Source organism: Exophiala xenobiotica (genome assembly GCF_000835505.1).
Source record: "Exophiala xenobiotica strain CBS 118157 unplaced genomic scaffold supercont1.2, whole genome shotgun sequence".
NCBI lineage: Eukaryota > Fungi > Ascomycota > Eurotiomycetes > Chaetothyriales > Herpotrichiellaceae > Exophiala > Exophiala xenobiotica.
The window spans coordinates 4,276,795-4,291,645 of NW_013562493.1; the positions used below are offsets into that span (position 1 = coordinate 4,276,795).

General features: G+C 51.8%; 7 protein-coding genes across 7 annotated transcripts; 5 read left to right on the plus strand and 2 right to left on the minus strand.

Annotated features, from left to right (window-relative positions):
• Positions 1 to 115: 115 nt before the first annotated feature.
• Positions 116 to 1,094, plus strand: PV05_03802 (uncharacterized protein; the record flags this gene model as incomplete). The annotated part of the gene is made up of 2 exons (XM_013464478.1): positions 116 to 424; positions 489 to 1,094. The coding sequence occupies 2 exons, from the start codon at positions 116 to 118 to the stop codon at positions 1,092 to 1,094; spliced, it is 915 nt and encodes a 304-aa protein (XP_013319932.1).
• A 699-nt stretch (positions 1,095 to 1,793) lies between these two features.
• PV05_03803 (uncharacterized protein) lies at positions 1,794 to 4,388 on the plus strand. The gene is made up of 6 exons (XM_013464479.1): positions 1,794 to 2,563; positions 2,615 to 2,656; positions 2,707 to 2,966; positions 3,012 to 3,123; positions 3,174 to 3,852; positions 3,912 to 4,388. The coding sequence occupies exons 1-6, from the start codon at positions 2,217 to 2,219 to the stop codon at positions 4,173 to 4,175; spliced, it is 1,704 nt and encodes a 567-aa protein (XP_013319933.1). The 5' UTR covers positions 1,794 to 2,216; the 3' UTR covers positions 4,176 to 4,388.
• A 138-nt stretch (positions 4,389 to 4,526) lies between these two features.
• PV05_03804 (uncharacterized protein) lies at positions 4,527 to 5,500 on the plus strand. The gene has a single exon (XM_013464480.1). It carries the CDS (start codon positions 4,637 to 4,639, stop codon positions 5,294 to 5,296), a length of 660 nt encoding a protein of 219 aa, XP_013319934.1. The 5' UTR covers positions 4,527 to 4,636; the 3' UTR covers positions 5,297 to 5,500.
• PV05_03805 (signal peptidase I) lies at positions 5,420 to 7,022 on the minus strand. Its single transcript, XM_013464481.1, has one exon. It carries the CDS (start codon positions 6,887 to 6,889, stop codon positions 5,630 to 5,632), a length of 1,260 nt encoding a protein of 419 aa, XP_013319935.1. The 5' UTR covers positions 6,890 to 7,022; the 3' UTR covers positions 5,420 to 5,629.
• Positions 7,023 to 8,468: 1,446 nt separating this feature from the next.
• Positions 8,469 to 10,433, plus strand: PV05_03806 (uncharacterized protein; the record flags this gene model as incomplete). Its single annotated transcript, XM_013464482.1, has 2 exons — positions 8,469 to 8,980; positions 9,629 to 10,433. The coding sequence occupies 2 exons, from the start codon at positions 8,469 to 8,471 to the stop codon at positions 10,431 to 10,433; spliced, it is 1,317 nt and encodes a 438-aa protein (XP_013319936.1).
• Positions 10,434 to 11,102: 669 nt separating this feature from the next.
• On the minus strand, positions 11,103 to 11,924 carry PV05_03807 (uncharacterized protein; the record flags this gene model as incomplete). Its single annotated transcript, XM_013464483.1, has 1 exon — positions 11,103 to 11,924. The coding sequence occupies one exon, from the start codon at positions 11,922 to 11,924 to the stop codon at positions 11,103 to 11,105; it is 822 nt and encodes a 273-aa protein (XP_013319937.1).
• Positions 11,925 to 12,444: 520 nt separating this feature from the next.
• On the plus strand, positions 12,445 to 12,876 carry PV05_03808 (uncharacterized protein; the record flags this gene model as incomplete). The annotated part of the gene is made up of 2 exons (XM_013464484.1): positions 12,445 to 12,593; positions 12,660 to 12,876. The coding sequence occupies 2 exons, from the start codon at positions 12,445 to 12,447 to the stop codon at positions 12,874 to 12,876; spliced, it is 366 nt and encodes a 121-aa protein (XP_013319938.1).
• Positions 12,877 to 14,851: the final 1,975 nt, after the last annotated feature.

Genomic DNA, 14,851 nt, shown 5'->3' on the forward strand with positions numbered 1-14,851 from the left:
TCAAGTTGATGTGCCGTGTTGTATGTTCAGTCGTGAAAGCATAGATGGGCTAATTGATAGCTCAGCAGCACATAGTTCAGCCAGCCCTCCCGAGCTTCTCGCATCAGCAACTCCAATGTCGGTTACGGGTCTCGACCATGATAACTCAGACACGCTTCTCCTCCCGGATGGACGAAAGCTTGGATACGCGCAGTATGGCTCTCAGACGGGCCGCGCTGTCTTTTTTGTGCATGGCCATCCGGGATCCCGCATCGAGGGCGCCCATCTCCACGACATCGGCCTGAAACTAGGGGCCCGCATCATTGCTCCAGACAGACCTGGCATAGGTTTGAGCTCGCCGCAACCCGGTCGAACACTCCTTGACCACCCAAAAGATCTGGAACACCTGGCAGATCATCTCAAGCTGGAGAGATATGGTGTCCTGGTACGTGCGGCCTGGTACTTCTAATGATCTTCGCGACGGCGAGCTAATGATCATCATGGTCAAGGGAGTATCAGGCGGTGGACCATACGCGCTCGCTTGCGCTTTTGCATTACCTCGAGAAAAGCTCAAGTGTGTTTCGATCGTCTGCGGCCTTGGACCTGTATCTGAAATCGGTATGAAAGGGGCGCGATGGGTGAATTGGCTCGGATTCACATTTTATCCCTACACCCCCCGCATCGTCAATCGGTGGTTCTGGCAGTCGCAAACAAACGGCCGCCTGGATTGGAGTGACGAGAAGCGCCTTGAGCAGCACATGAAGGATTTGTCGAAAGCTGACAAGAAAGACGTTGAAGTTATGACGGATCCAGTCAATGCCCGGCTCATGTTGCGCTCGGGTCGGGAGACCTTCGCTCAAGGGTTTGATCCGACCCTGCAAGATGGCATTCTACTGTCCAAGGACCTGGGATTTCGCATTCAGGATATTCGTCCTGACCTGCCAGTGCAGCTGTGGTATGGGAAGCAAGATGTCAATGTTCCGCTCAACCACGGGGAAACAATAGCCAAGCGGTTGGGCGATCGAGCAACTCTTCGAGTGGAAGATGAGACACATGCAAGCATCTTTTTCAAATGGCGGGAACAGTTTCTAGGGGATTTGATAAAGAGGATTTGAGGTAAGTATCAACCTTGTACATCAACGCCCAAAGGCTCGCCTCTCCATCAAGGTAGCACATAAGTAGTCCATGTATAATACATCACAGCTCCAAATTAATAAAAGACGAGGCGGGCTTTAACATGTGTCAGTTGTAACCATGATGAACACAATAGATGACAATCACAGGGATCTGAGAGGCTGTGGTGGCTCTTCCTTTGGAATTGCAAACAACGTCCTGTCGAAGCGAGAAGATTGAGTGTCTGACAGCAAGGATTAGATTGATTTCCCCAGCCGACTCCCGCACCACATTGCGCCAAGTATTTTGTCATTCTATTTGAATTTCCAGCCCGCAGGAATTTGTTCATAGAGGGTGTTCTTGGACTTTCATCCTCTCTACACGACTCTTCGCCGATCAACCTAGTAGACAGCCAATGATTCGATGCGCAATATGGGTGAAACAGATTCAAAAGAAAGCACTGCTACCTGCGTGCGCTGAAGTGAAGGCAACTTGCATTTTCCGCGCTCCATCTCTGGATTTGAGCTGACCTGGTGCAATCATCATCGTTCCTGGTGCACCGTCCACTCGAGATCTCGTCGAGCTGCGAACATGATCCCGCTCCCGCCGGTACCTTACAGCTCCCCAGCAAGCCCTGCCGACGCTTTGTTGCTGTTACTATTTCGGGAGCAATATTGAGGCCATAGCACACGTGCTGAGGTACAATCTGGTGGTCCTTGCTTCGACACCTGGACCAGCCAAGACAGCCTCATTTTGAGGTCTGAGCGTCGGAATCTAGACGACAGCATTACTTTCGACAGGATTTCTGCCCTAGCACAAAGGTATGCGGCTTTTAGCATTCAATGGTGCTAATCAATATTTCCGTCCTTGCTCATTCGAGTGTTCCATCCCAAAGCCTTTTTCAGTATATGCTGCTCTGGAAAGCAACTGCTCTATGAACCTAGCCGAATCGATGGCCCTCATGTGGTACCTCAAACCAGCTATGCATCGCTCCGAAAGGAAGTCAATTCCTGATCCCGAGGTAACATCGCAATGTTTCTGGAAGGCACCCCAGATTTTATTATCCATTGACAAAGAAGTGCCATTCGAAGTCTTACTCTTTCGATCCGTTCTCACCTGGCAAAATGTTATCAACTGGTCTCCTCCTCGCAACCGCCTTTGGGCATGTCCTCGGACTCCCTCAAATATACTCTCGTGACGACGAGTTGAAAACACATCTGGGGGATGACAAGATTAAATGGAGTACACACTGTTCATACCTAGGGTTCGAAAGCGATCTGCCATACAGCTGTGCCAACTTCACTGTCCCGCTCGACTACAGCAACCCAAAGTCAAACAACACTCTGACGTTAACTTTAACCAAGATCGATGCGGTTAAACAGCCAGCAAGGGGAAGCGTACTTTTCAATCCTGGTGGACCGGGTGCTGGAGGGGCTGATATGATCACTTCATTCGGCGAGGAGTTCATGACGTACGGATTCAACATTGGTACAAGCCACAGAAGCTGACAGATGCTATACAGGGTACTCGGAGGTGAGTTCAATCTCATTGGCTTTGATCCAAGGTGAGACCTCTTTTTCGCCCATCCTACAACTCGAGACTGACGTCCTACAGAGGCACGGCAAACACACTCCGCTTCGACTGCTACGACAACTCTGACATGGACCGCGCACTCCTGGCTCCTCCGGACAACACTCTTGGCAACGCATCTGATACTGCGTTGGGACAAAATCTCGCATACGCCGAAGTCGCCGCTTCTCAATGCCTCGATGCTGCGGCCGACATTGGAGGATTGCTCGGCACTTCCTTCGTTGCCAGAGATATGGCCCGTATCGTGGACGCTCTCGGAGAAGACGGACTTCTTCGATACTGGGGTCAGTCCGTCAATACTCCTGATTGACCAATGCTGAAGGCGATAGGTTTTTCATATGGCACGGCTCTCGGGGCAACCTTCTCCGCGATGTTTCCAGAAAAAGTCGACAAAGTCGTCCTTGATGGCAATGTCAACGTACACGAATATTACTCCGGAGAGTATGGCGTTCCCGCCTCTTTTGCGGCATGGATGTGCTCACTAGCCATAGGGAAATCGAGAGCCTTGACAGCCTTGACAGCGTTGTGCAAGGCTTCTATGATGGCTGCGTCGCTAACCCCGATGAATGTGCGTTGGCAAAGGAAGGTCAGACGTCCCAAGATATTTCCAATGTCGTCGAAGCATTCCTCGCAACACTTCGATACAACCCGATCGTCGTGACGGACGAGATCTCCATAATCATTTCCTATGACAAGGTGAAGACATTCATGTTCGAATCAATGTATCGACCAAATAGCTGGCCAACTGTCGCGGTACTACTCGACCTATTGATTCAAGGCAACTCGACTGGGTACGTGGACACGCTCGAACAGTTGGCAGGGGGAGGGAATGGTACAGACCGAGAAGCACCTGATGCTTTCAAAGGCATCCGATGTGGAGATGTCGCCTTCCGAGCCGATATCCTGTCTGCCTTCGATTCTTTCAAAGAGGCTGTTGTTCCGACCAGCAAATGGGGCGGTTTAGATTTGGGACTTGATAACATCATGCAATGCGCACCTTGGAAGATGAGAGCCAAAGAAGTTTACTCCGGGTCTTGGTCCAACATTCGAACCAAGAATCCTCTCTTGATCATTGGCAACACCTACGATCCTGTTACGCCTCTGGTGTCTGCAAGAAACAACAGCGCTGCGTTTGAAGGCAGTATCGTGCTTCAGCACAATGGCTACGGTGTAAGTGTCTAATCCTGCGCTGCGAAGCGAGATGTCTGCTAACATTGCATCCACTACAGCACTGCTCTATTGCGCAACCGTCGTTGTGCTCGGCCAAATATGTCCAGGCATATTTCAAGAACGGCACTCTGCCGGCTCCAGGGACCATCTGTGAAGTTGACGTTCCGCTCTTCTCGGATGAAACGTGGGCGAATGCATTCTCCCCCATTAGTCTCAATGGCACATCGGCTGGGATGGTGAAACGGTCAGTGGAGGATAGTGCTTTGCTGAAGGCTATGACGGGGCTTTCCCGATCACCAGCTCGCTATGGCAGGGCACAGTAAGCTAGCAATGGTTCATTCCAAAGTGTCTGTACCATAGGCTGCCTATCAACTTGTGGACAGAACTTGTGGCATAGTGTACCACGGTACCCTTCTACACCACAACCTCTTCCTAATTCGGACCAGTCTACTCCTGAGGTGTATTCCTTTAAGGAGTGGAGAGACCTATTTTCCATTCATGCCTCAAGCGAGGACTAGAATTCGCCTTATGAAAAGCACGGTTAGATTCTGCGTCACGTGCTTCACCCTCCACCCGCTGCTCTGTTTACCTAGTTTGCCTTGTTTGCTTGGTTTGCACCGGCCCCTGTCCCTTGACATCACCACCATGTGCCCTCCCTCAATGCGCACCGACACCGACAAACTTGACTTGTCTACCGTGTCCCTACTCCTCATTTCTACCTACCTGTTAGCATTCACTTAATCTGCGTATCCTGTCCTTTTCGCCTGCATACCACCCACCGACCATGTCCACCGTTCAGATCCCCGCCGGCAAGACCTGGTTCGACACGCACAAAGTGCACTTTGAAGATGTGCCCATCTCCGCCGACGACCAGGGGATCTCGACCACCGAATTCCTCAATGCCTCCGAAGCCACCACCACCCTCTTCGACCTCTTGGGCTCGGTGGCCTTCACGCCAGTCAAGAACGACATGATGACTAACGTGACCAAAGTCCGCGAGCGGCAAAAGGCCGCGCCCCAGGGCTCCTCGGACACGCTGCAAGCACTCTGCAAAACCGAGCTCGCCTCGAAATCCCACAAGGCTACCGAGGGACTGCTGTGGCTGGTCCGGGGTCTCGACTTCACTGCACAATCGCTGCGCGCAGATCTCACGAGCAATGCGGCCGTGGCGCCGACAGAGGCCAAACCAAACAAAGAGTTGGCAGACGGGTTCAGAGCAGCCTACAAGAACACGCTGGCACCGCACCACGGATTTCTGATCAAGCCAATTTTCAGTGCGGCTATGAGTGCCACGCCGTACAGAAAAGATTTCTACGTCAGGTTGGGAGGTCAGGGGACTGATCCAGAGACCGTGAGACAGGCACTGGAGAAATGGGTGTCTGCGTTGGAGAAAAGGGTCGAGATTCTGAAAACATTTCTCGCTAGCAAGGAGGCCAAATGGTAGGAGCAAGGATAGGGAAATTTGAGATCGATCAGATGCAGAAGTGCGCTCGAGCCAGTAGGCCAGGCCAGGCTCGCACAGAAGAGGAAGGAATATATCTAAGACACGGGACAGAGGAAGATATGATGAAGCCACGAGATAGATTGCAGCTCGTTCCGCAAGTTCCACGCTCTGATACCTTTGCTCTTTCGCATTTTTATCTTCGACTCTTTATCAAGTTTCTCCATATACCGTAATTCCGCTTCTACAGAGTGACCCCGTAAGCGCCGCCGCTATGTAACAGTCGAAAAACTCGACACCAACCCAGATGCCGTACAGTAGCGGCCAAAGTGGTGATTAAGCCGTACTCAAACCATCATTGCCGACCGTCTTCGAGTCCTTCTGTCGTTGTCTCTCCAGATACTCATCAAGCAATTTCTTCTTCTCGACATCGAGGTCCGACTCATCGTCGTCCGCCGAGGCCACGACGGGCGGCTTCACGGGTGGCTCAGTCCCGTCCTTGTACAACCCGGCACTCTCGAACGCCGCCTCCAACTCACCCACGAGCTCCTGGGCCACGTCCAGCGACACTGGGTTCTGCTGATCCAACTCCCACCTCGCATGCCGATAGATTGTGCGCATCTTGGCCAACTTCTTCGGGTCGGCCATCATATCCGGCAACATGTCCCTTCGGGACTTCATCGCAACCAACTCCCTCTCCGCCGTGCCGTCGGCGAACGCCAGGCTCATGCGGATCTTGTCTGGGTTGATCTTGGCCTCGCCCACGACGTCCTCTTCGATCCGCCCGCTCTTCTTGGCCGGGTAGTCGTGCTCCTGCCACTTGACCGCCGAGGTCCACTCCCAGGGCCAGGACCAGGGGGTCCAGACTGCTTTGGCGAAACCAATGACCAGATTCTGGCTGATCGGCCCATACCAGTTCGAGTCCAGCGTCTTGTCGCGGCTGTTGGCGTCGCCTTCGACCCAGATGTGGTTGTACGGCACGACCACGGGCTCGTCACCGCCTGGATAGCCCGGTAAGGGTTGGACGCGGTCTCCCGGGATCCCGACGACGCGCTTGACGGCCCATTTGGTCGGGTCGTGCGGGGCGTAGAACACGATGATCTGGCCGCGCTGGATCTGGAATTTGGGGTTTCGAAGGATGATGCTCGGACGTGACGGGAAGGCCACCTTTTGGAGGAGGATGCGGTCGAAGGACGTCTCGGGGAGTTCGGGGGAAGAGTGCGTGTTCAGGTACGGCGCCATGGAGGGCCCGCGCACGGTCACGATGCGTAGGGGGAACTCGGTAATGATGAAAGCGATGGGCGGGAAGAGGAAGAACAGCCGCCAGAGCCAGCGGCGGGCTGTGGCAGATGTGAAGGCTGAGAATAGTGGGTTGCGAGGTGGAGGTGGCGGAGGAGGCGGTTCGCTTTGGGAGGGCGAGGGCATGGGTTGAGGGATTGGCTTGTCATCTTCGGCGCGTAGAGGGAATGATAAACTGGGCTTTGCGTTCTCTTTGAGTGCTGTGAGCGGTCGAGGAGGGAGGGGACGAGAGATTCGCGTGCTGGAGGCATGCCGGATGAAGCGTAGTATGACAAGCCCTCTGGACGCGGGAGGCATGGGCTGTGTTGGGAGTGGAAGACGGGTTTTGCGGAGTAGTAGCTTTGACAGCCAATTCGAGGCTACAAATATGGGCTATAATTCCTTCTCTTGTGCCATACGGAATACTGCAGTGTATAGTTCAGCGAAGTATCTCGTAAGCAGTGGCAGTGAAGAAGCTCCAGAAAGAATCAAATCTCCCATGCGGAGAAAAGCATGGCAGGTTTGCCGAATTTTGATATCGATACTGGGTCACAAACTGTGCCAGTGTTGCCAGCACCTTCCCATATATCGCCTTGTCGCTGCTGCGATGAGGCGTGCCCAGGAAGCAGAGACCAAGGATCGCATTTCCTTGATGGTTTGGTATCGTGGCCCTCGCCGTGCTTGCAGGAGAGCCTACGACTACGGTTAATCATCGGTTTATACCTCCTAGAGAACTAGGGTATCAGCCGTACTTGTTTCACCAAACGATTCCTCCAAGGGAGTGGGCGATGAACATGAGAGGACGATGGATCTCCTAACACAACATCAACGTCTGTCTCAGCCCGCCCTGTTTGATATACCGTACGTCCGCCTCCTCTCTTTTCTCCAGCAAACTGGCCAATAAGCTTTTGGCGTGATCAATGATCTCCGCTGCCGACTACCCAAACGCCGCATCGGCATTATAGCCAAAAGTCATAATGATCTTTTTACTGTATGGAAACTTTCTAGATTTGGCGTGCGTGCAGGTCGCGAAGGCATCGCCGACGAGGCCGTGGACGGCTACGATACTGTGCAAGGGTCGCGTCAGCGAACCGCCGTCCCAACGTCGGACGCTAGAGTTGATAACTCAAAGTTGAGGGAAGCAAAAATCACTCAAGAGTAGGAGACGAGGCTGATCCTATGGCAATAATGGACAGCGACATAACGACGCAGTTAGACGATTAGAGACATAAACGCCGAAGGGGCCCTTTATCGATGTAAGTAGCTGTGACGGTATATCCGTAGGCGGGCGATAGAGCCGGCACAAGGCTACAGTAGCGTTGACATCGTAGGCGGGTCGAGTTTTCAGCCGCAGACGCTTCAGCGGCAGCTTCTCTTGACGTGTTTAGCAATTGAAGCGGTGAGAGAAGTAACCCAGGTGACTATGGCTTGTTTCTTGAATCGTGGCTGTTATCTTTAGTGGTCAGACACGCCCGGCCGTGAGTAGGCTCGGTCCTCGGCTGTTTGATGATCAGTATATATGTACCTCTAGAGCATCGACTCCAACCTGAGATATACGAGTCAAAGTAATACAATTTGTTAGTTCAGCGAGATTTAAGACCCAATTTTATTCAGCCACGATCACCAAGATCTTTGGGCCTTGACCTTTATATTGTATATACCTGATGGGCCTTGGTACTTTTCCTTGGTAGCATTGAATGATCCGTCAGTAACCTTTACGGCGTATCTTGCTAAAGAGGTGCAAGGTATTGGAGCGGCAGTCGTCCGCAACCTGGCAGCAAAAGGATGCTCCATCGTGATCAACTACACCTCGGACTCCTCTGCGTCGAAAGCGGCAACACTTGCCTCGATTCTAAATGCCAGCTACGGCACCGTCGCGATAACCGTCCAAGCGGACATGGGCGATCCCGGTGGACCTGCAAGCATCGTTGCGGCAGCGAAACAACACTTTACAGATAGCAAGACTGGGAGGTTCCAGATCGACATCATCGTCAACAACGCGGGTGTCGTCTCGATGGAGTGGATCCAAGATTTCAAGTTCGAAAGCTTCCACCAGTCCTACGCTGTCAACGTTCTTGGGCCACTTCTGTTGATGCAAGCGGCCATGCCTTATTTGCCTCACGACCGCTCCGGAAGGATTGTAAATGTTTCTTCCGTGTCTTCCCAGCTGGGCTGCGCAAGCCACAGTGTCTATGGAGGATCGAAAGCAGCTCTCGAAGCGATGACACGGACCTGGGCGCGAGAGCTGGCAAGCAGAGCCACCGTAAACGCCGTGAATCCAGGGCCTGTTGCCAGGAAAATGTATGCACACGTGCCCGGGAGCGAATTTGAGCGCATGAGCAAACCCTTCCTGCTGAATACTCCGTTGGCTGAGGTACGGCCACAGATCGATGGCGAAGATCTGGTCAAGTATGCGGAGGCGGCTGGAGGACGGCCAGCTTACGACCATGAAGCTGCTGGCGCGATCGGCATGTTGTGTACGCCTGACGCCGCATGTACGGGGAGTGTCGTGAATGACAATGGTGGCATGAAGTTCTGTATCTAGCCGACATGTCGCGTCCAATGGCGGCGGAGGACAAATATGGGCATTCCAGTCGATCTATATTGGTCGAGCCGTTGATGAAACTCCGCCAAAGTCCTCCGCTAGCGGGGTCGGCGCCTAGCTTAGTCTACCGGAGTGAAGTTGGGTAATGAGGAGGAATCAGACCTTTGCATTGACTCGCCTCACTCGCCGCTAGAGCCATCTTCCCCCATACTTCGATCTGAACAAACGTCCCTACAGCAATTTCAAGGAGCGTATGCGGGTGATTTGGTGGCGCTGCACAGGAAGACATCACGATCCTAGGGTATTGATTGAATGTGGTCAAGCCCCATGGCCTTGAACGGCTTGAACGCCATGCACGAATCACCGGTTCAAGCTTTCAGCACAGGCGACAACGAGAACCGTAACAACTGTCAGCGGTCCCGTCAAAAGGCATGTCTAGCGTGCGCCCAGGCGAAGCGCCGCTGCAATCGAAGACTTCCCCAGTGTGCTCGATGCCTTGAGAAAGGTTTTAGATGCGCATATACCAACCGTCTCGCCATGGCCAGCTCCGGCATGGCCATCAACCTCGATGTTCCTGCTTTTTGGTTCAACCAACCTCCAAGTCAACAGCTACCCCCGTCAGAATACGCGGGGTATGTCGGACCCGAATCTTTCACCTTTCCAGTGTCCGATTCTCCTGCTCCGCCAATCTTCACCGACTTCAGTGAGGGTAATTGGGTGTGGCAGCCTGTGCTCGATGAAGGCACCTTTTTCCAAGAATTTTCGGCGCAAGATGACGGTCGATCCGATTATTGCTTGCGTGTATTGAAAGGATACCCAGAGACCTTCGTCCGCGAGGGCAGATCGGACTTTCTCCACCAACGTCTGTACCGAGACTCTTCGCCCAAGCCTATCCAAGATGCCTACTGCATCTGTTCGGTCTATTTGAGCAAGACCGAGGCCAACGAAAATATGGTATACCGCATTATCGACTCGAAAGTCAACGCCTTACTAGAGCCCCACTCAAGTTGGACCTATGATGTTAACTTGGCGTGCGTGCAAGCCTTAGTCCTGGTCTTGATCATTAGGCTGTTTGATTGCAACATCAAGCAGAGAGTGCTTGCCGAACAGTTGGAGGTGGTTCTCGATTTGTGGACTGAGCAACTACGGAGACGAACTGTTGTGGAACTCCCGCCAATGTGGTCAGCTCATCACGTCTGGGCTTCTGTCGAAAGTGCGCGGCGGACTATCATGATCTCCTTTCTGTTGAGAGGCCTGTACTCTTTGCTCAAGAGAAGAGTCTGTCAATTCGCCTCGACCATGCGAACCCTTCCGTAGAGTACACGCAAGGCTCTCTGGGAACCCCCGTCTACAGATGAATGGTCGTTCGCGAGTCCACAAATTCCGATCGACTCAACTGTCACGTGGGAAGAGTTCACGGCGTCGTGAGCCGCAGAAGGGCCAGGTGTCGAATATTGGCACGTTCGAGTCTTTGCTCATTATCGTGTGCCGCGGTCAAGATACACTCGAAGGATTTGACTGCTTTCGTCTCAATTAAAGCACAGTTCTAAGTTGCTCTTCGTGGACGGCACAATCGATCTTAACTTAGCCCCTTAGATAGGGGACATAGTGGTACCCCTTAGTTCAGCTAGATCAAGTGGGAGCATATATATTCTACCCTTTACGCAGAGCGCATCATTGAGATAGAAGAGGAAGGTCTCGAGATAAATGCTGACTGTATATACGTGCCTAAGTATCAACGGATTTAGAAGGTATCTATAGACCTTAACTATCTGGGAAGTCTGCCGAGAGCAGATATACGCGTCGCGTTGTTCTGCATCCTGTTTGTGGCTCCTTGAGCTACGTCCTTGTGCTAGTCATCAAGCCTGCCTGTTGAATAGCTTCACGTAGAGAATACACTGCCTAGTCAATACCTATTTCCTATTCCGCCCGCCGCCCGAGACACCGACAGCCAACAATCGGGTATTCGAGGTAAGGCGACGACCCTTAGCCAAGTTGTCCAGAAACCGACCCTATGTACACTTGAAGATTCGCATAACTAATCGCAGAAATAATCCCACTGCTATATACGTCTCCGCCAACCCGGACCCAAATCTCGTACTCATTGCGGTAGTCAACCGGGAAGGAGATTGACAATGGAAAGGCTTGCCGGGAACTAAAGTCGTCGTCGGTATCCAAATACCACAAGTTGATCTTCTGGTTGATGACCTCCGCGCCAACCGTACCACTTGGTGTAAATTCTGCGACAAAGAACCCAATCCAAGCTCGAGTATGCGCATGGGCAAGGGGTGCTTGGTTGCCGTAGGAATAGGTTAATCCTAGGGTGGCCGATAGCCTCATAGATGTCAGGCCAGGGTGGGGCAGTCGATATCTTCTTCCGACCGCGACCGCACAAGATCCGGACGCGTTGTTGGCATGCAGGTTAAAGCCTATTATGCCGCCAACGCTCTTTCGGGTTTGAAAGAATCCAGATCCATCGTGGTCTTCAAAATCCCAGACAAACTCCCATGGAGCCGCGAAGACCGGATTGAGTAGTCCAAAATCTGTGAGAGGTGGGCCAATTGCCGGTACAGGCGTTGGAAGGGGTGCTTCTGCCAGAGCAAGAGACTTCTGCCGCGCATTTTCCAGAGCTTGCTCGATATTATCATCTCCTTTTGTCAATTTGCGCAGAATTAGGGACATCGCTTCTCGCCTAGAAGATCCCTCTTCTAGGAGCGCCTTTCGCCTGTTGAACTGCTCCACACATAATTCGGTAAGCATAGCTGCACTCTTTGCGCTCTCGCACTCTTTTTCTTCTGTAGACGCCATCGCGGATACGTGCGAATTACTCCCGCGAGATAGGTATTCGCTGGTAAAAGTTCGAAATAGGTTCACCTATTACTGCAGCTGCTTAGTCCTTCAAAAGCAGACTTTCAGCCCTAGATATCCTCAGTAGAAGGCCACCCACCTCCTTTTCAGCTGCATATTTCGACGAATAGTTCGCCCCGTAAACTTACGAAGCCAAGGACCCCAAAGTGTAGAGTTAGGCGAACTGTAAGAGCCTGGAGCGTTCCATATTGCAATGTGGACGTCATGAGGAGTCAACGTATACGAGTTGGAGGGTGATCTACATGGATGTCCCGTATATCATGGCCCGATCAACGACATTCAGCATTCAGCTGCATGCGCACTTTCACTACTGTCTGCCTAATTCCACACCCTGTCAGCCCAATGTCCCATAGAAATCCACTAGTCTTGACCCAGCCGAGCAGCGTCCAGATCTTGCTCCTCGAAACGCCTCATTGTTTGTTTGTCCTGCCATCGGACGTCTCTGGCTCATCACATCACCATGTCCAACAACTACGACAACGTCGTTGACTCCAAGATCGGCGACGGTGATAGTGTTCATGGCGTGACCCTGGGGACTGTTCGACTGCGCCATGAGACCACCAACGAGATCATTCTTGCCCCAAAACCATCAGATGACCCCGATGACCCGTTGAACTAGTTGGGACACGAAATACTTCTCGTAATTCCTGATCCCAAGCTAACTCATCACACTAGGCCGCCGCGTGAGAAAAACTACATCTTCGCCCTTAGTTACTTCAGCTTCTTTATATATGATATCTACGCTCTAGGCCCTTCAGCGGGCGGCGTAGCTATAGCGACTACTTGTTTTGGTGCAACGCCCACCGACCCCAACTTCCTCACCTACGTGGGCAAGGTAACGTACTTCTTCACGGGAGCTTCGCTCACCATCGGCATTGGCCAATTCATCTAGACCCCGATTGCCATCAAATACGGCCGTCGACCAGTGTAACGGAGAACGAGTAAGTTTCCGCTAGGCGTAATATAGATACTGGTGACTACCATTCACAAGATGATGTTTCTGACGCCACAACCCAGGATACGTCACGACTTGGATTGAAAGGAAGATGAAGGCAAAAGCCTCCGAAGGGGCATCAAGGAAGGCAAAAAGCTGTGATACAGATCCATGGTCACCATGATTCACTTGCTCGGGCGTCATCGCCAGAGGCTGGGTTTCGGAGATAGATCGTGTTGAGACCGTTGCTGCGAGTTTAGAGACTATATCAAGTCTTGATTCTTTAATGATGGTTTTTGGACACTAGCTGTTTGGAATTGCCTTTCACATGTTGGTCTTGCAGCCTGAAACGTTACGTGCCACAGCTAGGCGGCCAGCGTAGTTACAGCGCCTATCCAGAGTGATATTATATGACTGAAGAACCAAAAACTTATGGAACTATCAAGGCAGATAGGATGTAAAAGGGTATTCCTAAACCGCAATGTCGGACCAAAAGCAATGATATTCCTACGTTTTCTTACCGCCCTCGCGCCTGCTAACAAATATATAGTGAAAAGAAGCATACCTGCTCCTACCGCGCCAGGCACGGCCCTTTATAATAGGCGACTAAGCCGAACATTCGCTTTGAGGTGTCGGAGACGACGACCTCCTCATCGTTTCTCATTAGCATTTCATATTACTATTTCATTCTCTTTCCAATGCTATCATCATATTCAATTTCCCGTCAAATTGCTCCCGGATTATTTGAATGAGATTTCCCGAAGCTAGCATCTCTACATTATCATCATGCAGCCCAACGCGACCAGGATCTGGAGGGCCAAAGCACGCACTGGCTGTATCACCTGTCGGTAGGTACGAGTGGCGAATCTCTCCGTCCTCTCCACCTCCACCGCTCTTTGTTGTCGTTCATTGCTAAGCATAATCGAACAGGTCCCGGTACGCCCAACGAGCCCGAAAATGTCATCTGACATGTTGCTAAACTTAGTGGCAGACACCTAAAATGTGACGAGCAAAAGCCTGCTTGTTTACGCTGCATAGCCTCAAAGCGGATTTGTGAGGGCTACTTGATGTTGTCCAAGTCCATCTCGACTGTGGCCCAATTTTTGAATGATGAGGAACGACGCGCATTTGTTTTTTTCCAGGCTAAGACCGTTCACAGAATCCTCGGTCAACAGGATGCGAGCGACTGGATCCCTATTTTTCAAGAGCTTGGGTACGCCGAATCGGCGGTGAAACATGTCGTTGTCGCTCTTGCTTCGTTACATGAAAGCCTGGAGCCTGTCTATGGCTTTGCTTTGTCACGAGCACTGCCAAAGCACACGAGCAACTGCGCCCAGGTGGCCGCCTTGAAGCATTACAACAAGTCCATTAAATTTCTCCGAAGCGAAACCCTGAATATGTCTACCCGGCCTGATATCATTATGATCCTTTGCATCTTATTCATGAGCTTCGAACAACTGCAGAGAAATGATGCAGCATGTCTTGTCCATCTCACAGCAGGCCTCGAACTCGTCTCTTCATGGCGGACGCGCACAGATAGCTACACAAAACTTCGGCACTTTTCCAGACCACTTTTGGAACTGATCAATGGGAAAATCACACCAGCCTTGCAGCGGCTGCGCGTACAATTTACACTGTGTATGGACCGCCGCCATGCACTGAGAAATACAGGCTGTCCTCCCTGTTTACCTCCCCAAATTATACCACTAGCATATGATTCCCTGGCGAGCGCGCGTATAGGTTTCGACCGGGCGATGAACTACATCTTCTCAACCTTGGAGTTTCACGGGACTACGGCGCAAAATATGCCAAACCAGAGCCTCTTGATAACTTTAAGACGGTGGAAACAGGCTTTGGACGACGGTGTTCAACCCAGCCAACATTCAATACTTCAGCTTTGTGCACACAAGCTATTGAACCTTTACTATTATAC

Coding starts and splice junctions, on each gene's coding strand:
- PV05_03803 (XM_013464479.1), top strand. CDS start 2,217: ATGTTATCAACTGGTCTCCTCCTCGCAACCGCCTTTGGGCATGTCCTC. Junction 2,564..2,614: donor TTCGGCGAGGAGTTCATGAC/GTACGGATTCAA, acceptor GATGCTATACAG/GGTACTCGGAGGTGAGTTCA. Junction 2,967..3,011: donor CGGACTTCTTCGATACTGGG/GTCAGTCCGTCA, acceptor TGAAGGCGATAG/GTTTTTCATATGGCACGGCT.
- PV05_03804 (XM_013464480.1), top strand. CDS start 4,637: ATGTCCACCGTTCAGATCCCCGCCGGCAAGACCTGGTTCGACACGCAC.
- PV05_03805 (XM_013464481.1), bottom strand. CDS start 6,889: ATGCCTCCCGCGTCCAGAGGGCTTGTCATACTACGCTTCATCCGGCAT.